Source organism: Anopheles funestus, chromosome 2RL (assembly GCF_943734845.2).
Source record: "Anopheles funestus chromosome 2RL, idAnoFuneDA-416_04, whole genome shotgun sequence".
Classification (NCBI taxonomy): Eukaryota; Metazoa; Arthropoda; class Insecta; order Diptera; family Culicidae; genus Anopheles; species Anopheles funestus.
The window spans coordinates 15,620,480-15,642,685 of record NC_064598.1 but is presented as its reverse complement, the minus strand read 5'-3'; the positions used below and the strand labels follow the sequence as shown (position 1 = coordinate 15,642,685).

Sequence of the window (22,206 nt, the reverse complement as noted above, 5' to 3'; positions counted from 1 at the left end):
TTCCTGAGGACTTCCTGATGAACAGCCGGTTCGGTACAGGAATTCTTGTACAACGTATTTGTATGACAGTTATTATGCAGTTTTTGTTGTACTGGAAAATGTTCTTGGAAACAAAAAATAAACGTGCTGCGTAAAATCATGAAACATAATACGCTGTACAGTGTTTGGACAAGTTAATTAAATTTCAACCAAGCGTATTAACAGCACACCATTTGAACGCGAGACACAGGCTCAGGATTAAACCACAGTGTGTTTGAGAAACTGGATCCGATGTGTATTGGTATGTACGTGTAAGTGTGCAGGCATGTGTGCGAAAGTCCTTTCCCAAGCAGGACACATGCGTTACCAAAAAACCAAACTCGTACCAGCGTAACTGAATCCATAAACTGAAGGGACCGTTTGCCAGTCTTCCCAGTATTCAGCGCACACTGGCTATAGCGTCCAAGAGCGTGAATATGTGTTGTTATCTTGAGTCGTAAATCTTAGCCACACACACGGACAGTACCGAAACCGTGCACAATGCGGGAATTCGAGTAAGGATGTGGCCTCATGCTTTTCCTCCCCGTAAGCATAACCACAAACGGACGTCCGAATGTTTCGGGCAGGTGTCAGGAGGTATGAGACCGTGAGATGCTGGTCGTGTTCCTTCCTTGTTCGACTGGCATTTTGCTGGAGAATGCAACAAGGCACAATGTTAATCACTCATCAGAAAAGACGAAACGGTTCACTGTTCCGCCCCGGTGTAGTTTGGGGAGTTCTGCCGGGCGCCCTCGGTTCCCCGTGGGGACACATAAACAAGCAGACAAACAAACGGAACAAATGTCATACCTTCTCCACAACCTCATCTCATCGTTACTCATGCCGCGACCCATCATAAAACATGGCAGTGTAAAGAAAGTAACCCCCACCCCCCCCCCCCCCCCCCTCCATTCCCAGCCGAATGTCCAATCTTTCGGGTTGTTCCGGGGGAAGCGTTTTCGAAAAAACGAAGAGAGTCCTGATGGAGCATGACGGATGTTGAGGGATTCTGGGACCCACCGTACACAGTGCTGCTACGGTACTGTTTTGTTGTGGGATTCGGTAAAACAATTTCCTAAATGTGGTCGAAACGGTAAACCGAACGGTTATGCACTTAACATGGGTTGGTACCGTTTCGCTTCTTTCGGAAATTCAACTTCAGTCTTCAGGAGGAAGCAGAAAGACTGTTTGGTAGCTTCCTAGTTTGACTCCGCAACAAGCGAAGGTTGTCAAAGTATTTTATCTGTAGTACCATGCGTGCAGCATATATCAACCTTACCAACCTGCAGATATGATAGACGAGCGGTTGGAAAAATTGTACCAAACTGTGGAGATCCAAAGAACCAACCAGAGGAGGGAATCACGTTGAAGTCGGGCGGGTTTTTGGTTAGCATCAGACTAATGCACAGCTGTCTCGAGAAAAACCGAACCGAAATGATTTGCATTCAGCTGCATCGTGCAAGATATGGGCCGGTAAGCATCGGTTTTTTTTGGAGAATGTAGAAAACCTCATCGTTACCCAGTAGACGTGTGGCTCAAAAACGCATCATCCGCATCGCCGAAGGTTCGTTGCAGTCTTCGGATCAAAGACTACGAACCTCATGTACGCGTTGCACTCCTCTCAATCGGAGTGGTGGTTGCTTGTGTTTTTGGCGTTGTAAAACAAGCAAACAAACAAATGTAAAATATCTTGCTAAAACAACAAACCGAGTTCGAGTGGTTTGAAGATTTGTTGCCTTTATCATTTGCGTGTCTGTGCTTTTGCTGCGATAAAGCACTGTGAAGAGTTTGTTGTTGTGTGTATATTTAATCACAATTCAAGGATTGATGTTCATTTGTTGTTTTATATATAAATAGCACAAAAACGGCCCAATATTTTGATATCAAAAGTTGTACTCCATCTGCGCATGTAATGAGCTAAGATCCGACTCCACCATGTTTGTACTATCATCAACAACCAAAAGAGTTTCCCTACAGGGGAGGGCGTCCGTTACACTCCCCTTTTGTTGTTGGGGCAAGATGTAAGTAAGGTGTAGCAAAACACCATCGCTAGTGTTGTGATGTGTGCGGCACAATCAACGAGAAATTACAGGCTTCCATTACTACCAATACGCTCTGGTTCAGCTGCCGACGTCCATCCCGCGCGATGGTGCAAAAAGCGCTCGAAGCGTTCCGATTGTTTCGAAGCTGTTCGTAGATGCCGTTTGGATGCATTTTTTTGTTATTATTATTTGCACTTCTCTTTCGAGCGGTGCACATAAGCTGGCGGTGTACCTCTTTTAGTACGGATCTGCTGCCCATGGTAATGCTCGGGGGCACTGTTTCTACCCTTCTTCTCATCGTCACAGTTGCGGATGCACTTGTGAGCACTTAATTAAAATTAAACTAATTAAGAAAGCTCGTCGTATAATTTTCACACCATAATCATTTTTGGACTACTGGTAATGAAATTAATATTTCATTCTATTTTATTATTAAGCGTTTACGCTGTACGTTTCCGTGTTCTGGTTGTGTTGGGAGCCTCAAGCACACTTAACCTGCTCGTTCCATTTCAGTTGGAGTGTGTAGTTTTTTTATTTGCGCCTTTGCTGTTATGTGACCCTTTGCCAACCGTTTCTTTCCTTTACCACATTTAGTGGAAGATTTACATACGCGCTTACACAGCCAAGATACGTGTGTAGCTACGTATGAATCTCAGAGCAGCTCAACGACTCTCCGCGCCCAAGCGCAACAGCTCGCAGGAGTTGATCAAGAGCGGTAGCAAAACACGATCGTCCAATCGGGAGGTCCGTGCATGTGCAGTTCGCTTTAGGGTGAACAATTTATGGTGCGGCTGTTTTGGAAAAGACGTTCGTACTTCCGCTTCCACCAGATGATTACCGATGGAACCCGGGCAGCAAAAGTCGCTCAGTCACGGATGGCGACACATGAATGTTTCATTGAACTTCAGGGCGTTAGTAGTAGCCGATCGTGGACGTGGTCTGTGTGTTTTTTTTTCGTTCGTTCGTTCGTTCGTTCGTTCGTTCGTTTGCCCAAACCTGACTCCAGAATGTGGCACCAGTTGGGAGGAAGAAAAATGCAGCACGATTCTTCTGCATCGCTTACGAAGGAAAGGGTCACAACCCACACCCGAAACCCCGAGATCCCGTGCTAGGGCAAAGCGTGCGAGGATCGGTCTTACACATTGTTTGATGATTTATCTGCTGGCTTCTACGGCTGCTGTTCGGGATTTGGAGCGCGTAGTATTGAAGCTTAATGTTAATAAAGTGGGCAAAGGATGTTTGGGTGTTGGATAAGCTGTGATGAAGGCATGAAGATGCATGCGCCACGTTATGAATTATTCATCCTCACGTGGATGATATTATAGATGAACTTTTGAGCTTTTTTTGCCGTTTGTTTCGTTGTCGTTTGTTTTTTTAAATCAAGTTTACAAGCTAAATGTCGAGAGCATGTAAACGGTAGAAATCAGACAATTTACTAGGGGCAAGTGTTGATGGGAAATGAAATGACTTCATTTGAACATTCACTCATCACCCTGTGGTACAAATATGTAATTATTGTTTTTTCTTCACTTAAGAAAGAGAAGCGAGGTACGATTTGATGATTTAAAACAAAATCTTCCTTTCACCTATTTATCATCGAAACAAATTCCAGTAGGTGCTAAAAGGATAATGCCGCCATAATTAATACAGTTTCTTCCATGCAGAGTAATCAACGAAGATGTGAAGATTTCTTTACTTCTCTGCTTTTCCGTGCACCCGCAAGGTGCAAACGATGGAAAATATTGCATGGTAATAAATTTTCCACCCATGCACTACATCCTTCACAACCTCGTGGAACTTTCGTACACGAAAGTTAATCGCGTTTATCGGACGCATTATGTTGGTAGTGCTACTGACTGCCGAAATATGTTGTCCCTCCCCGGGCGTAAGATGTGATAAAGCAGGGTTTACGGCTCAATCGAGCATTGAACATACTGCGTTGGGAAGAGGTTTGACCCCCAACCACACCCATCCCAAAGAGGGAATGCCGTTGGAAATGATTTATATCGTTCGGTATCGCCTTCTCTCTACATTGAAGACACAACTCATCCTACAGACGTTCTTGGGGACGTTGGGGCTCTATCTGCCCTTACCACGGTTTGTTCAACATTCGGCGCAAGTGCATCATTGCAAAGTGCATCCTTTTTTGCCGGCGGATTGCGGTTGTGCGAAAATGCAGTTTGTTCCCAAATTAATTAGATCCGCTGCTAAACAATGTACTCCAGCAAAAACCGGCCCTAATGAGATCGCCCCACAGCCCGCGCGAACTAAATGTCCGTGGCCGCGCGCACACACACACCCACACTCTACAATGGGCAGCAAATTGCCACTTTTTCACCCTGGTTTCTGGTGTTGCAAAAAAGGGCAAAACCCTCTATGTGTGTGACAGTTTACCGACACAGCATGTTCGTGTACCGGGCGGGATGATCATTAGTGGGAATGGATGGGACTAGCCGAACTCACACTCTAGCTGTCTCTAGCGGCTTGTTTGGTTGGGGAGGGGTTTTTGGTAGTAGTTGCTCATTTTCGACTACAATTCCGATGGTCGTTCGCGGTCAGTTGCAGGAAAAAAGTGCTAATCGAACGTATTGCCCCCAGTGCATTGGTTGCGGCCGCTAGCTTTTACGATTGTTGAACCGGGCCGGGCCACTTATGGAATGGTCGCTCGGTAATGGAGTGGCGGCAAGCGTACAACGCTTTGGCGGGAGAATACACATGATGATGTTGCTTGAGGTTTTGCCACTCTGCAGGGGTGTTGGAAAGTGGCAAAACCAATCGTCCCGATGCATGAAGGTGCATTTATGTTCTCGGCTAAATCGAGCCTGTGGTTCTGGCCGGGTTGCACTTCACTCCGTTAGGAAGGGTGTGGGAGGGGTACGGAGGAAGGAAGCATGAAGCGGTATATAAATACAATCAAATATAAGTGTAGCTTCTGTAGGCTACAAAAGTTTGAACGGTGGCTATTGATGAGAAAATGATCGTTTAATGTACGATTTTGACAAGTAAATAAAGTTCGTTTGACTTACAGTTAAAGGATAAGCTAATAAATTGTGTTGTTGTTTTTTTTGAGCAATTTAACAACGTTATAATTGCAGTGTTGCAAATTTGGAATATTTGAGGAATGTTTCTTTCTCAAATTTGAGTGTAAAACACAATATCAGATCCACTAAAAAAGGTTTGAATAACCACTTTGTACTAAATTATTTACTGATGTGTGTTTATACTACTAACTATATTAAATTAAACATTATTGCCTTAATTGCTTAACCTGAGTCCATTGAAACTGATTGGGCTTGGGCGGCTCAGTAATGTATGTGATAGCAGCACTGTTCTCTAAACGAAAGGTCCGAGGTTCAAATCCCATCCGTACCGGCACCTCTCCGTACGCAAGAAAAGTTAGAAATGGCAGATGAAAAGCTCTTTGAGATTAAAAATTATCTTACAATTAGGATGATTACCTAAAAGTATTGATTTTGATGTCTTTTAGAGGTGATCTTTGTTTTTTTCTCAAAACCAATATTTCATAGAAGCCTTACGAACAAATGTGGATGACATTACGAAATCATCTGAGAAACGATGTATCAATAACAGTCGGGAAAAGATATATAATCGCAATTTTAAATTACTAAACACGAGTTCAAGAGTAAAAGAGTTAAAGTTTGTGTTGTAATTGAACAACTTTTATCATCACAATTTATATGAAACAAAGCAATTTTTGTGCTGTAACTTTTCATCCCTGTCATATCCCATTGTGCACAACGTTTGTAACAAATAATCCAACGTGTCATTAACACCCGCGTTAAAGCCATCCCCCCAGCGGTAGTTAAATCTCTTCAAACGGATTTTGTAAACCATCACGGTAAAAAAACCCTATCTCTGGGTGAAGAAACAATCAAAACCAATAAACAAAAAGTGATGAAAAAAAAGCGCCTGAAACACACATGTAAAAAAGGAAATCAAAACGAATGCACAATGTGTGTTGTTACCTTCTTTTGTACGAATGATGTTGCCGAATGAAGCGCCGCCCGAAGGCAGTTGGAGGGTTTGCAACCACCGCATTATTTGGCCATCCACCTGGCCGTATCGGCGGATGTTCAATTTCGATTGAACGAATGGATTTACTTCCGGGTTGGAATGTGGCGTTTGAACTACCGGGTAGTTGTAGGTGTTTTTTTCTGGTTTTGTTTCCTCTTCTTTCGGCCTGTGACATACACGATTCACTCCCAAGAATAGGTACGACTTGTAGTACGGCGGGAAATGAATTGTTGTTAGCACATTGCCCAAAAAAGCCGGACGAAACACAGGAGAATGTGCGATTCGGGCAAAGTAAATTTACATATTCGACGATCGATGGTTGGATTTTTTTCCCTTCGGTTACCTTGCACCACGAGTGAAGGCGAATGTAGCGGACAGAAGGAAATGACCAGCACCCAATGCCGGCCTTCATGTTCAATCGGCGATTGTCGGTTTCAGTTATCCGCCAGCCCTGCAGAGGGTGGCAGAAAGAAAAGGTAAACCACCCTCGTTCCAGGTGTCATCGTGTCGCCTGGAACGATGCATTTCCGATCGGAACTGTTCGGTAAAAATTTGGAGCTAAAGTTGGGGTTGAGCATGAAACCAGAAAACAGTCGTTTGATGATTTGGATTTCGTTTTAGGGCGCTCCGTATCGGCACTCGGTGGGGGTGGTTTGTTTTCATTTGTGGCGCGCACCATAGACTGTCACAAATTTATGCAAAATGTATTAAAGAATGACGTTCGAGTGATGGGAATCAAATCGTGCCAGTAAGGGGGGGGGGGGGGGGGGGGGGGAGGGCAAGATCCTCCCCCCTCTCCCCACCAAATCGATGTTCAATTCGTGCACATTTGTGTATAGAAAGTGTATTGTTTAGAGCAAGTCTTCCAGTGTGATTGTGCTCCCCAGAGCAAAACAAATTGTGTCAGCCATTTTTCGGCATATCGTGCTTTTCCGGGGAAAAAATATAAATCAAATAAATAAACCCCCTTTGCTCCGTGCCTTATGTTTTCATCCCTCACCCCTTGTGTTCAGTTTAAAAATTAAACACTTTGTTTAGATTTCGACTTGCAACTTTTTTGTCCATGTCCAAGGTTTGGAGAATACGCAGAAACACGCCAAACACCAGCCAGTTAGTGATTAAATTTATGATTGCAACAATGTTAATTTTTCGTTTTCTACCCCATTTATGAAATGGCACTTGCTGCGGGAAGTACAATTCGAATGTTTATAGCTTCTCCTAAGCCGAGGTCGCGTAAGAATTTGTGTCACCCGCGAAGAAGCACTTCGGAAAGTTTCAAGAACACAAACCTTTGCCCGCTGCGACTGTTTTGTTGCGCCGGTTCACATACGCTGGCCACAGCTGCAAACCATTCAAACGCTTAGGCCAGAATCATTTTTCCACCGCACCGAACCAGACCCGGAACGGAATATCGTTAATTTCCTTGAGGCGTGTCCTGGTGCCTTCTCCGATGCCTGGCATGCGTTGGGATGGGAGTGCGTGTGGCGAGTGCGCAACCAACTTTACCCTCGTACAATGTTGCAAACTGGAGGAAAAATGTGTAATCGATTCCGTGTCGGACCTATATGCGTAACCGCGTTTTCTATTAATGGTGGTACTCTGTACCCAACACTCCTGCAGAAAGACATTCTCAAGGAATGTGTTGTTCAGCAGGAAGTGTCAACTCGACATTACGGCGTCTTGCGGGTGTTAAGGAATATATCGTAAATGTCACCCGTCACAAGGATAGGGTATTTGTTTTTTTTCGGTAAAATTTACGATTACGGCGGACCGCTTCGAAGTAGCTTTTTCCATCGCCTCTCTGCCTTTTGCGCAGCATAAAGCAAACAGAGAGCATAATTGTTATGATGATGTGACTGCGATCCTTTCAAGGACTGGTCCGTTAATTTGTTGTGTTGTGAATGGTAACACACCCCGAAAAACAGACGAAAGAGTTTAGAAGTACACAAGAGCTCGACCAACAAAAAACAACTAATTAATAAAAATACATTGTTGCAACAATCGGAGCTACACTTAAAACATGCCACTCTACAATGTATGCCAGCTTTCCGGTCAACATTATTTGGTCGGTTTGTATAAACAACGAACGAAACTAACTGACTCTGCTAGATGAATGGAAAATATTGTTTAAAAATATACAAAAAAAATTCTAACAAATCTAACAGCGCCTGTTTTTGGATACATCCATCCATGTGAAGAAGTGTGTATATACAAAGTAAAGTAGCGATAATTACATTAATTCTTCAGCGAAGAACACAATCAAGCTTCTCCGTCGAGAGCAGTACCCCGTTCGGTTGGTGAAATTCATTAGGAATTTACTAAATGATATCGACCTGGGAACTGGGAGATCATACTTTGTACAACGAGAACACTTTTCCTTTGATGTGTTGACGCATGGATGAAGTGGTCGATAGGAAAATTTTGTACCGAATCGTCCATATCTATTTTTTTCTTCCTCTTCATTTCAACTCCCAATAAAGTGCATTAGATTTCCCGAAAAAGGTTGTTCGGTCCATATTGCACGTTGAATTTCAATGCACGGTAAATGTGTACGCTAGGCTATTTAATATGGTTTTGGTACCCGTTGGGTTTCCAATCATGATTTCCATATTTTTCACACCCACCGCGGAACGCGGAATATGTTGTGAGTGTCGCGCGCTACGCTGGGAGTCGTTGCATCAGTGTTGATAGGTGTTGATATATGCATCAAATAAACACTTCACGTGTATTGCCAGAAACGTGCAGTTTTTCGGGGAGGAAAAACAGGTTTTGACTAACGAAAACCCTGACGATGACAACAACACGCGTGCGAAACGGTTGTTCACAACCTTCACCTCAATCAACACCGGTGGACACAGTTGTTCACGCACACACACACACATTGGTGAATTGTCGCAGACCAATTCCAGGGATGCTACCTCTCCCTCCCCAATGCAAAATCCAGTTCATCTGCTTCAGCTTCCGGTCAGTTCCGGGTTTGGCGCGAGTTGCTAATTTCCAGTTGCGAATATCGAAACATCGATGGATGGATTGTGTGTGATTTTTTTTTTCGGGTGAAATGATGAGTACACACCGAAACGCCTCGGACACCTCATCCGGGGACCGAATGTTGACGGTGGGTAAATAATAAAATTCAATTTAATTAAAATTGAAATTAAAACTGGAAATAATTACAAATAAATCATAATTATATCTGCGGTTAGATTGTGTGCAAGCTAATTATAAATCAATACCGAGAGACCTACCCAACCCCAAATACCCCATCATTAATGGTCAGATAATGCGGGAACCGTTTCGGTGTTGGCATGCCGAAACAGTACCCCGGTGTGGCGTACATTCGGGCCCATACAATTTAACCACCTGGGGTGGTGGGTGTTCGGTTCGTTGTTTATGCTGACGATTGTCATTCGTATGTCATTCGATTCGGCAGTGAGTGCGCTTTATTCGCTTTGATGTAGTACTTCAACCGCTGTTGATTGGTGTGAAATCGGGTGGTAAACACAGCCCAACACCATCCCTTTCCTCCCATCCCCCTCCCCCTCCCACCACCAGAACCAGGACTGAGCTTCGCTCTCTGATCCAATGTGTGAATCTTTAATTTTCTTTTGCTTTATTATTGGAAGCTGTTTTGCTTTTTTCGTGGACACCCCATTTCGGGGTGTGTGGAAAAATCTCATCGCGGAAAATCATGTAACAGCATAATTACTGTTAATATGTACGCAAATAAAAATACGATTTTATACCACCATCCCCGCTCTGTGTGAGTGTGTGTGTGGGACTTATCGCATGTGTTTGGAAAATTGAATATGGCAACCTTTACGGGAACTGTTAACGAGCCAGCTTGTTCCTTAACACAAGTGCTTCACGGTTGATTGAGTTAATCGATTAACACTTGTGTGTTTGATGGGATGAAATTGTGTTATAATACGCAGTCTTTATGTTCCGTAGTTGGTTGCATGGTTTTTGGGTAGAATTATTGGATGAGCGCAATTACTTGCAGGAGAGCACTTTATGTGGAGCTCTTTTTTTTGAGGGCGACTTCAGTAAGTTCAGCTTATAACCAGAAAAGGTATAATTTTAATTCTCGTATCAAGCACTCGTATATTGGTTGTGGTGCAAACAAACTGAAACTGAAACGGGGGGCCTAGTTTCAGGGTTACTCGGTCGGACCGTGCTCCGGCACGCTGCACTAATCAAACTGATAAGTCGTCAAGCGCCACTTGCATGCAACGTTGAATCTTCCGCAAGCGTCCTAAATGACACAAGGGGCACGTATTGCAGAAAAAAAGCGAGAGGTGCTGACCTAACCCTCGTCCCGCTTGGGTACGTCCAGACCGCTGGAGCTCTTGGTTTTGATAATGGAAAACTACACTGTGCCAGTTATGTGATTTGCTGAAGGCACTACTTTACATCAGCAAGTTTGTCGTGTGTGTCTCCGCGAGTCACAAGCGCACCAAAATGAAGGTTCGGTTTAAAGACAAGACAAAAACGACGGAACAGTAACAGCACGATCAAACGTGTGACACAAATAGCACTGGGTTTTAAACTGGGTGCTCCACCGTAGGGGTGATGCACATATCTCCATCTAGTATATCCAGAGCAGGCACCGGCAAGACTACGTGTTAGAATGCCGGTTTCCCGCCGATGCACAATCGTCGTGAGTGTGGCCAAATGTAGCAAAAATTTACCGTTTCGGATAAGGTTGCGGTGTGACGATCACGCACCGCAAGATGAGATATCGTATCGTGCAAAAATGGACTGTGCTTTATTCTACGATCTCACTAGATCTCTCTGGTACGCGCGCGAAGGTTGTCTTTATGCCGGTTGAAAAGCGTAACGTTCCAGGAAGTAGCTCAGTAAAACACCCTCGCGAGTGGAAGGCCAAGCTAGATTTCTGGTCACAGTTGATCGTGCCGTCTCAATACCCGAGGCCGACAGTATCGTTTGCAGCTGCTGCAGCAGTTCATTTAGCTAAAGATATACGAAACAAAAAAAACCTCATTCTAATTTGTTGCATTTGTGTGATTGCACAGGTCTTACCATCTGTTCCTCCTCAAGGTTATTAGTTTGAGCAGCAATTGATTGTACCAAACTGTTCAGTATGCTTACGCCCAGCGTATTCGCAACGTACGTGAAGTTGTCCATCAGAAAGTTTATCAATGCGTCAACACCGGCACGACTCACCAGCACGGACGTTAGAATGTAGTATCGTTCCTCTTGGTCGAACCCTATTTGCAATTCTCCACCAATCGCCGTTAGCAGGTATGCTTGCAGTTGTTCCGTATCGTTGGCACAGCCCAGCGCATTGATCAGCACCAATCGTTCAGCACGGTTGTCCGAACTCTGCAGCTTACCGAACAGATACTGGAAGGCATTCGTTGGGGCAGTGCGCAACCCATAACAGTACACCACCTCGGACACATCCGGGTGTACGAGTTCCTCACCATTCACTTCACGTTCCAGCGCGATGCGGGTGTCCGTGAGGCAGCTTTCTATCTCCATCCGGCAGGCCCAGCTGGATATTACCTGTCGGAGGTACTTGTCTAGCAACCTTTCGTCCGGCTGCACCGCGGTAACGTTAAGCGTTTGGAACACATCACCAATCAGTGTGTCGACGAAAAGCTGATAGAGAACGTAATCTGGCTGACCGCGCATACGACCGTTGAAGTAGGTGAGGGCACGATTAGCTGCTTCCCATGGTGGATATTCTCGTTCTTGTCGGAGGTAAGACATCAGCTCCAGGGTGATCTCAAGATCAAGTCGGTTCGAGCGCGCCAAATGGAAGGCATCGTCGATGAGTTGCGAACGACTGAGCATTGGAATGGATGTGGTTTCCTCTGTCAGAGTACGAATCAACATGTACCAGTTCGAAGGATCGTAGTTTACCCGATAGAATCCAGCCTGGTTCACGTTGGCCAAAATCCACTCATCGTCCGGTGTGTCTAGGGGCACGCGAATAGCTTTCGTGGTCATCCATTGCCACTGGAGCGGTGTTTCCAGTGAGTCTCCTTGCTCCAGAATCGTGTACGGTATTATCCAAATAGTGCTATCATCATTAACTATTCTGTTTGCATAGAATCGATCTTGCGTTAGTATAACTTCTCCCCGATAAGTGCGTCGAAGTTCAAGAACCGGGTAACCAGCCTGTTCTACCCAACTCGTTACAAAACTTTCCACATCCGTTTCCTCGGGCAGTAGATCAAGCCCATCAGTCACTTCCTCCATTGCATCAATAAACTCATCCGATCCAACCGATCCGAGCTGGTTCCGTTCCAGGTACAGTCGTATCATTTGCTGCCAAACCGATGCCGACAGAACTTGTCCGAACATTTGAAGTATCGAGCCACCCTTCAAGTAGGCGATATTATCAAACAGACTCACGATCGCATTAAAGGTTGCACCGCGGCTAAACGTCATCGGGCGCGTGCTTTCATCGGCGTCTGTGATGAGAACGCGCTGGAGCACTTGCACGTTAAACAAGTCGCGATATTGGCGCTCCGGATAAGCCATATCTGCCGCCGTGTACTCGTACAGCGTGGCGAAACCTTCGTTAAGCCACAGATAACTCCACCACTTGTTGGTGACAGCGTTACCGAACCACTGGTGCGCGTACTCGTGTGCAATGATGGTGGTGATTGTGGTTTGCCTCCGGTAGTTTGTAACGCCGGCCTCGTAAAGCAGGTACTCCTCGCTGTAATGCAAAAAAAAGAACAACAATGCGTTGTTACACAGTTTTGTACGGCTGAAACCATACTTACCGATATTTACACAATCCCCAGTTTTCCATGGCGCCCGCAGAGAATTGAGTTAGTGCTGTTTGATCAACCTTGGGCATGAACGTACCGTACGGTAAACCCAGATACTCATCTAATACTTCCATTATGCGAACTCCAGCTTCCAGCGCATACAGCGTTTGATTGACTGCATTCGGTCGAGCGAAAACACGCTGACCCGCCTCTACATTCTCGCTGTACAAGAAATCCGATACCATAAAAGCTAACAGATAAACCGACATCGGTGGCGTCGTTTCAAAGACCGAATACACATTACCGTCCATATCTCTGTAAAGCAGTGTTTTGTTAATTTCACGAGGTAATTAGCAATGTGGCACGATGATCCTTACCCAGCAATGGCAAATATCGGCATATTAGATATAGCCTGATAGCTCGGATGATGTTTAATTTCCACACTAAACGTTGTCTTCAAGGCTGGCTCATCCAGACACGGGAATGCTGCGCGCGCACTGATCGCCTGAAATTGTGTCGATGCGAGATATTTTTGCGTACCATTACCATCCCGGTACGAGCTAATGTAAAACCCATCGTCATCGGTCCGCAGCTGACCTTCGAAATCTAGCCGCAAGATGTACTCGGCCGGTGCAATTGCACGGCGTATCGCGAAAATCGTAAACTCTCGCTCCTGATCTTCGGTGTAGCGAAGTGTTTCAAGGAAAGTAATATTAGCGGCCGAGTTGGATAAATACAGCTCATTAAACGTAATGCGCAGTCCGCGGTTATGCACGTAAATGGTTTTGGTCTGCTGCCGAATATCCAGATGTATGTCCACACTTCCACTGTACGATCGGTTACCGGTGTGGATCTGGGTATCCAGGTATAGGTTGTAATGCGTTGGCACTATATAGCTCGGTAAGCGGTACCGTAGCTCTTGTGCAGAAGACAACTCTAAATCTTCTTTATCGTTGTTCGATTTTGACCACTTTTCCAGCACCGGATGTACGGCATCGATGGCAGTAAGCAATCCGGTCCAGATGACCACAACACCAACTAGCCAACGTATTAGCATGTCCGTTTAGTTTGTTAACAATTTCACTACTAAAATCCAATTTAAGTCGATCGAGTCGATTTCCGCTGAGGTCAGATTATTTCCCTCTGCCCATATCGGTGTTCCGATATTGGCGATAAGGAAAATTTGTTTTGGGAGGTTACATTCTCACCTCGCAAAGCCCGTATCGCTCAATTATAAACGATTACGATAAGAAGCTAGATTAATGGTGTAACAACCATTCAAGCTTAATCTGTTAACCCTTATCGCGTGGACGTTTTTGGGGAATTCGGAGCTTACTCAATCATTTAACTTTTTTCACATTTTTTGTTTGATCGTTGTATTTGGTTAATTGCATGTATTGTTTGCAAATATCGTATCATGCTCTCTGAATGCAAAGTCATTGCCTTTTTAGCGATTATCGTATTCGCAATGTGAGCATTCAATTGATATCAAGATTAGCCGTTTGCACACATCAGTCACGCCTGGAATAAATCCTCCAAGTGAAATGTAACCGATACTCTTCTTGAGCAAAATACTAGCAGGAATTTCTATACGAAATTCCTTTGAAATATGGATGAGTAAAATCCATTCGTAACCAGAAGTTGAGATCATCAGAAAGGCTAGAATAAAAGTGGGATTAAAATCCTTATAGCCCTTGAAACTTAAATGGCCTTTAGGAGTAAAGCAGGTCAAGATCATTAAATGAAGGTGTTTATTGCTATTTAACACAGAATTATGATTTGAAGTTTCTGAGACATTTACTTTAAATGTTTTTAATTTGTACTTCAATTTTCAATAGCTGAACTATTAATAATTTATAAGAGACCAATTTCATAATTTGATAATTTCATAATTTATTAAGAGACTAACAAACATCTCGCTTACAACGAACTTATTTCGTTGATTGTGAAATGATAAATTAACCTCTTTAAAATGCTTTAGCTGAAGCTAGTAACTCGTAATAGAGTAATTGCAATAGTTTATCCTTCGGTTAGTTACTTGAAATTACTTAATAACTTAAAGACTATGTCATGGTGACATAGATTTTCTTAACGTTTTTTACATACACAATTTATACAAACAAATAAATCTTCATCTACATCACTCTGAATTGAATACTTCTCCCTAATATTCATGAGCTAGTAATACAGAGTCTATATTCCACGGCAGAAAATCTTCGACCGAATGGAATGGAGTGCATTATGGCAATGCAACACAAAGTACTGGGCGTAGTTACTTGAAGTTTCGCCCGCTTCAAAAGGTGTAAATCACGACCAACTGGGGACGAATAAAACTACGAACACTTTAAATGCAAATGATTCAGTGTTCAGCTTGTCTAGCTTGGTACTACAGTCCGTACAAACAATATGCTATAAAATGTTCAAAATGGCGACAACCGGAAATGGATCGCGTGCAGCAATCCATCTAGCGACATCTTCTATCGTACGATGAGGTAAGCGGTTCGCCTCATTTGCGCGAATATCGCTGTGCACGTTTTGGGGAAGATGGTGTTGGAGAATTAATTAATATTACAGTACCTAAATGCTTCATCGCAAAAAACCCCCCTTCGTTTACTATCTATGCGAAAGCTTATGTACTGGGCGAAGGCTATTTCTTTCCTTGTCTTCGACTTCCCTTAGGGTTTTGTCGGCTGTGGTGTAACAAGATGTAACAGCATGTACCCGTGGAGCAGAGAGATAGTGTTTGAAATGACGTGAATCCTAGCCGTGAATGGCTGTCGGCAAACGAAACGGGGGAGGGTTGAATAAATGGTTGCAAGCCCCAAACACTATCCAGTTAGTTTGAAGAAGGGAAATAAAAAAAATCAAAAAGGGCTTGTGAAAATTAGTCACACCCTCCACCCGAAGGGGTTGTTTGCTAGGGTAGGGAGATAAATGTTATGTATCTAAATTGGTTAATTTCCAATGTTTTTTTTTGTACAGTGTGTGTGTGAAGAAAATATGCAATTCGCTTCACTGTTAGTTTTGCGGTAACGTTTCACCCGTCTGGGTCTGGGGATGGATGGAGTTGTGATATGATGAAAAATGAATTACGTCCAAACAAGCACTAGACGCCACGGTATGCCTAACAAACCACCTCCCCCAGGCCAAGCCCTCTTTTTTGGTACGTTTATACATTTAATTTCACCGAGCCTGGTTTTACACGCTCGAGATAGAATAATGGCGTTGCACTTTGTGTTTTTTTTCGCTCTCTTCGTTCTTTTCGTTCCAGTTCGTTGCACAAAACGTTGTGCGCACTGTGTTGTTCACGGTGTGTTGCATTAATGTGCCATGGGAATAGGGCGCCCCCAAAAAGGCATGTATAATTCAGATTAGTAACAAAATGGTGGGCTCCGATGAGCCCGTAGAGGACGGCGATGGCTGCTAGTTGGGGAAAAGTGAGCAAAATTGAGCTACATTGGTAATGGTTTTCAAACTAAAAGCGCATTTTAATGTTTTGAACAGTCGGCGGGAAATAGTTACAACCTATCCTATAATTGAATGCTCCTGACGCATGTGCTGGGCAATTCGTTATAGATGTTTAACTTTCTATTATTTGGTTGCAAAATAAAAAAAACACATCACTAAATAGTTCAAAAAGCCACACCTAGTTGATTTCTCTACTTGAAGTGATGATGTCATCGGTTTAGTAAAACTTGCCATAAAATGGATCCGGCTCAGCAGTAAATAGTTGTGCAAAAATTGTAGCCCACACTTAATAGAAGGTGTACCGTAGCGAAGGTCAATTTGTCATTTAAAAAAACATTACAAACTAGACAAAACCTGAAGGGGTCTAGTTTGTGTGAGCGATCAGTTTTATGACCGTTCCGCTATACGATGCATCCTGATTCATCTCGGTCAATAGGGGCGGCACCCATCCTGGTAGGTTTATCCCGGTGACCTGAACACTCCGCAAGCGATCGTTAAAATCGATCGTAAAAATGTATTACCGGCAAACGGACGGTTTTGCAAAACCACCGAAAGGTGCATCAGCAGTTGGTATGTTGCATTTTACGAGGGCAGCTGTGTGTACATGTGTGCATCCCACCCAACCCGCTCTAGCGAATGTCATTAAACCCGGCTAAAGTGTCGTTTGCGTATCGGCGATCCTCGCAATGGGGAATCGATCGTTCGAAACCCATAAGGATATCAGTTGCATCGAAATCGAAATTAATTTTTTCAAGTGTATTTGTTTTGTTTTTATTCACCATCGTTATGAGACTGATTAGTGATCGTGATAATGAGGTAAAGACACTCGGGCTGTTTTACTGTGCCGGTAGCAGATTAACTGTCGCAAGTATGTGACATTAAGGGGGAAACCAGGAACTGCAAAGGGAACCGTTTTGTTAACTTCTCTCTCCTTCTCTCTCTATCTCGATCATACACCTTATTTTGCTTATTTCCTTTTGACTGCTCAAGAACACCGCAGGAGAGACTATTAAAAATCAATTTTCCACCCGAGCCTCACACAACCCTTTTTTTTTTCTTTTTTGTATCTGCCCTGCAAATGGCGCTCGGTCTGGTTTTATCTTTAACGCAAGCGATTAAAATACGATGTGAAAACAAAAAATAAAAAACACAAATAAAATGCGATTAAAATGTCAGTGAGTTGACTGCTGGGGGTTTTTTTTCTGCTGATGTTTTGTTGCATCTTCCACTTTTTTATGGTTGCAACATGATTTTTTGTTTTGCTTTTCAGTTAGCTGAGGTTCAGTTCAATGGCCGATAGGCGCTCTTTTGCTGTAACGAGCAATGTACAGCATGTATGAAAAGCGTGTACGCTGGTAGATTCTGGTTTTAACCGTGAACCAAACGCATTACGCCCGGCAGGACGAGATTCATTAGCCGTTAATCGGAAATTTGCGTGGTGATGTGGTAATTTGTAGTTTATTTATTTGTGATTGCATTTGCCACGATGTGTGTGTGTGAGAGAAAAATGTACAGACGGGGACGAGTTTTCCCTTTTTCCCCCATTAAGGACAAATGGATTCGTGTGATAATCTGATTTACTGTCCGTTGGCTATAGCGAAACTCAGAATGCATTTTGTGTCACATTGTAATAGTGCATGGATTTAATTGTTAATACGCATCATTCTGTTGGGTATTTTAAATAATATGTTTCTTTTTTTTAGAAATAAAAAAAATATTTTATTGTTTTCGAACTATTCAATGTGGATAATATACACACCAATTCACACAATTTATTGTTATTCCCTTTTATTGAACCTCTTGTACTCGGCAACCATAATGTAAAGTTGTGGCGATGTTGGTTTATGCCGACCGTTGGATGAGTTTTACATCGCCATCTTTCGGCGCCGGAAGTCCTTAAGGACAATCTGTGTTGGCCGAATCCACAAAACCGCACCAAACGGAACGTGCTTGAAAATATGCGCATTTCCATTTTTACGACTTGCCAAGAAATTCGGTACGGTTACGCGGTTCTCACCGTGTAGCGGCAGCCAGCCCGGTTTTGTGAGGTCACGACGCCTGAAGGATGATGGCGGTTTGAAGGTTGAATAGATCCGTCCAGAAACTAATCCGTGAATCATCATTAACACAGCGAAGAGTGAGCATCGTTTGAAGGGTGCTGCAAGGAGCTTCGTGTCTGCGGCAGTAAAACATACTCGGTTTTACGAGCATGGAAAAGTTTTTCCCTATTTTCCTCGCTCGTGGAACGGATTTGTTCTTCTGTCGAGGGCTTCTGACGGATGCCGCCGCTGAGATCACATTTTCACGATCTCCAACCCTCTCCTGCTGCGGCTGTATATCTCTTCCCCTTAAGTTCCATTGTTTGATTTATGTGTGTAGTTTTTGAAGGAAACTAATAAGTTCTGCTTCGTCTTCCTCTGAGTGAAGAAACAGTCAAAAGTCAAACAAGCAAAATGGTCAAGTCATTGCGGGTAACTCTACGGTTAAAGTATCCCACCGCGTACCAGTTTCCAATTGACTGCATCGGTAAAGTGTGCAGACAGTACGACTTCAGCTGCAACAACTCCCCCGGACAACATATTACGTCCAGCGCTCCAATCGAGGAGATGCCCTTCAGTGTTGCATGTTTGCGTTTGATGAGTTTTATAAAAAAAATTTGGCTGATTTGTTAAATTTTTTACGACTTTGTTTATGTTAAGCAAAAACATTCTCGTTACGGACATAATTTTGGGGGCAGATTGCATGCACTCGCCCGAAGATGTTCTTCGCTGCAGTGTTCGTCGCTTAACCATTTTTTTTTTCGTTTTTTGGCGCCATTCGCATGCATCCGTGGAAGTTGCTGATGATGCAAGGATGATTTTGTCTGCCACCGGGATATAAGGCGGAAGCACAGAAATACGATCGAAAACAGACGCAGCACGAAACGATAAAGATGTTCCAATGTGTGTCATAAATCGAGATGAATCGTTGGATGAAATGAATTGGAAAAGGTGGATTTTTCTCCATGATGTTGTGATCTTCCGGACGGAAGCGCATATAAAATGCAGCTTCTAGCGAAACTGTGTGGAAGGTTACATTTTATGTGTTTCGCTTTGGAGACAAAAGTTACAACAAAAAAATGAAGATTTTACGTTCCATTCCCAAGAGTTCGGACGACATTGTAACTAATATTTCTTCAAGGATTGACGCATATCATTAAGGGCTTTAAAGTCGTAATACTTTTGGAGCCGGGCAAAAGTGTCACAGCGTATTTATATATTCAACAAACAAAAATCGCACTTTGCGTTGGGAAGAATAATTCCGCTTCATTGTGTCTAAAGTGGGGTGACTTTCATCAGCTGCCATTCGGTTTAGTTTTGCATTTGTCAGTTAATTTTCTCCAAGATGTAATAAAACGTCTAATGGTACGCTAACGACGTGTAGTTGTACTTGGTCCGATTGGCCGCATTGCTTCGGGGCAAAAACCTAAAGCGAATTCATGCTGGTTTGTGCTGGACCGATTTTTAGGGTGGGTGTATGGGGTTGGTGTAGTTGGGGAGGTTATTTTATTTTTTAAAAACCCATTCGTTGTGCCAATTGCCAACTGTCAGTTTCGTTCGAACACTTGCGCAGCGCGCAAATGAGTGTAAGCGTGAGTGAATTTCAATTCCCAAAGAGGTCCGAAGCTCGTCATAAAACGCCCTCCTCCTCCGTTGGTTGCATACTCCCCATACCCTTCTGCATCTTCCGCATCGATGTAGCTCCCGATCTTCCCGCTGCTCCGCCTTGGTGCCATATCTTAAAATCCACTCGTTAAACGCGAAACCACGAACCGATCGGGTACGTCCAAGGGTTGAGAGAAAGACCCCTTCATCGGGGCCCAGGGGCCGGGTGCAAACGCGCACAGGATCGTAAATTATAATATGATTTTTATTACATTTTAGCGTAGCATAAGCCGTGAGGCCGGCTGAGACGTTCGTAATTTGTTATAATGTTATGGCTTTCCATACCAGGGGGCCCTCCCTCCCCAAAAAAGCACCGACAAGGATGGCTGGCCTTGGCTGGCCTGGCTTGGTTGATGTCGCTATTGTTATTCTTTTATATTTCCTTTTCCAGTTTGAAGGAAACGTATCAGTCACTTTGTAGAATGGGTTTTTACAGAGGCCGTTCGTCAATAGAAAAACTCCTCATGGGTGTGCTGTATTTCGCGATAATTTCTGCATCTTTTTTCCATCGTCGTTATATTGTTTTTTTATTTTTATTTCATTATTTTATTTTTACAATGCTCATGTAGCGTGCGAGCACAATTGACGCTGGTGGTTGGTGTGTCTGTGCGGCAAACGTGGAAGGGCTGCTACGGAACCTTTTTTCCATCGTCCATCGGGGCGAAGATTTGTAGCGTACGAATTGGTAAAACTAACTGCGCCACACAGACCGCCAAGGAAACAAGGGTGGAAAAGCAGCACGGAAGAAGCCGGATACAAAATTGCGGTTTTGTAGCTTTTATGATCCAATTAGCTCTAGAACAAGAACGGAACGATGCATGCCAATAAGGGGGTTGGAAGGAAAACGGGGTGGTATGCACCGGTCCGGTTCGGTTGGCATATGACCATGCCAAGCACCGAAAGACCGGTCGATGCGGAATCGAATCAGCGGATATATGCGTTAGCACACATATGTTGGAATTGTTTTTTTCTCTTCATTTTCTTGCCTTTGCTTGTAATGCGAAAGTAACATCGAACGCATGAGAAGTGTCATAAACTCGTGTATGCAATTTGTTTCGCCCGGTTTCGTCACTGATCCGCTGTAAATCAAGCTTGAGTTTGAGATCAAGCTGTAAATGGAGTTGTTGCAGAAAGAAAAATTTATATGCAAATAAAGTTTACGCAATTCCAAGGCTTTTTTTTCGTTGCCCGAGGCATGTACAACGGTCGTCTGAAAGGTCGACATAGTGTCATAAAGGAACGTAACATTTTCTCAAGAACGTCATCAGGATGACTGATGATCAATAAAAGTTTTTTTGTCTTAAAAATGCAATTTATAAACATCATTTTTTAATTTATTATTTTTCTTTTCAATTTAACTTATACTATAAACTTTATTTCTCAACTCTTACAAAAAAAAATGGGCCGAGTTTACGATGTTTTACCGCCATCAGATTACTGTTGCAGTTGTTAAAGTTGTCGCAATAGTTTTACCCAATTATAAAGTTAGTTATTATCTGCCACAAACCCGATCCTAATTCCCAGTAATTTCCTCCACTGTAGCGTGATTGTGAGAATGTGCTAGAAGAACATTTTCCTTGCTTCCTTTTACGACTTGTAAGCTTTACACGTTCACTTTTCCATCGCAGAACGTTAGTAATGTTCGTAGAACGAAACGATTTTTCCAACCCAACTTGTTAGCCCGAGGCTTACGATTGGCTCGCCTGGTTCGGTACGGCATTTTTGGGGTGAAGTCCCACCAGTGTGTGTTGTAATAGTAGTACGTTCACCGAAGATGGAAACCATTTCGATTGGAACGAAAAGAAAATAAGCGATCCCGAAGCTCTAGCGTGGTACGATCTGTCTGCCCTCCCGGTTAAGGGTAGGGTCCAGCGATTTCCCGACCAGAAAACCTGCCAACATAGTGCGCGACTAGATGTACATACAGAAAACACACATAAATCATCATGTTCGTTGCCTTGCATCAAAGGCAGTAACCGACCAGAAAGAGCAAACTCGAGAGAAGCTGACAAGCATGTGCATAACGGGCCCCCCCACCGAACGCTACAAATGCAACCCCCGCCAGCGTGCAACGGCAGCATAGCACCGCATGTACACGGGGGGACCGCGTTTTGGGGTGGTCGAGCATACTTTCGATGTTGCGCCCAGCATGATGCTAGCGCGCGAGTGAGACAGGGCCATGTGTGCATAACA

The 22,206-nt window shown here is 43.7% G+C and overlaps 2 protein-coding genes across 8 annotated transcripts in view; one reads left to right on the top strand and one right to left on the bottom strand.

Moving 5' to 3' along the window:
- The window catches only part of LOC125765005 (uncharacterized), an 86,176-nt gene that overhangs the window by 46,289 nt on the left and 17,681 nt on the right, over positions 1 to 22,206 (top strand). The gene's annotated exons all lie outside the window — the stretch shown is intronic.
- LOC125764948 (aminopeptidase N-like) lies at positions 10,839 to 15,422 on the bottom strand. Its single transcript, XM_049429711.1, has 4 exons — positions 13,219 to 15,422; positions 12,854 to 13,156; positions 11,136 to 12,786; positions 10,839 to 11,066 (listed from the first exon to the last, which is right to left on the bottom strand). The coding sequence occupies exons 1-4, from the start codon at positions 13,896 to 13,898 to the stop codon at positions 10,911 to 10,913; spliced, it is 2,790 nt and encodes a 929-aa protein (XP_049285668.1). The 5' UTR covers positions 13,899 to 15,422; the 3' UTR covers positions 10,839 to 10,910.

What these genes read in the sequence shown, in the direction of transcription:
- LOC125764948 (XM_049429711.1), bottom strand. Translation starts at nt 13,898, where the DNA reads ATGCTAATACGTTGGCTAGTTGGTGTTGTGGTCATCTGGACCGGATTG. An exon ending in CCGATATTTGCCATTGCTGG is followed by an intron (nt 13,157 to 13,218) that starts GTAAGGATCATC and finishes ACTGCTTTACAG; the next exon opens with AGATATGGACGGTAATGTGT. An exon ending in TGGGGATTGTGTAAATATCG is followed by an intron (nt 12,787 to 12,853) that starts GTAAGTATGGTT and finishes TTTGCATTACAG; the next exon opens with CGAGGAGTACCTGCTTTACG.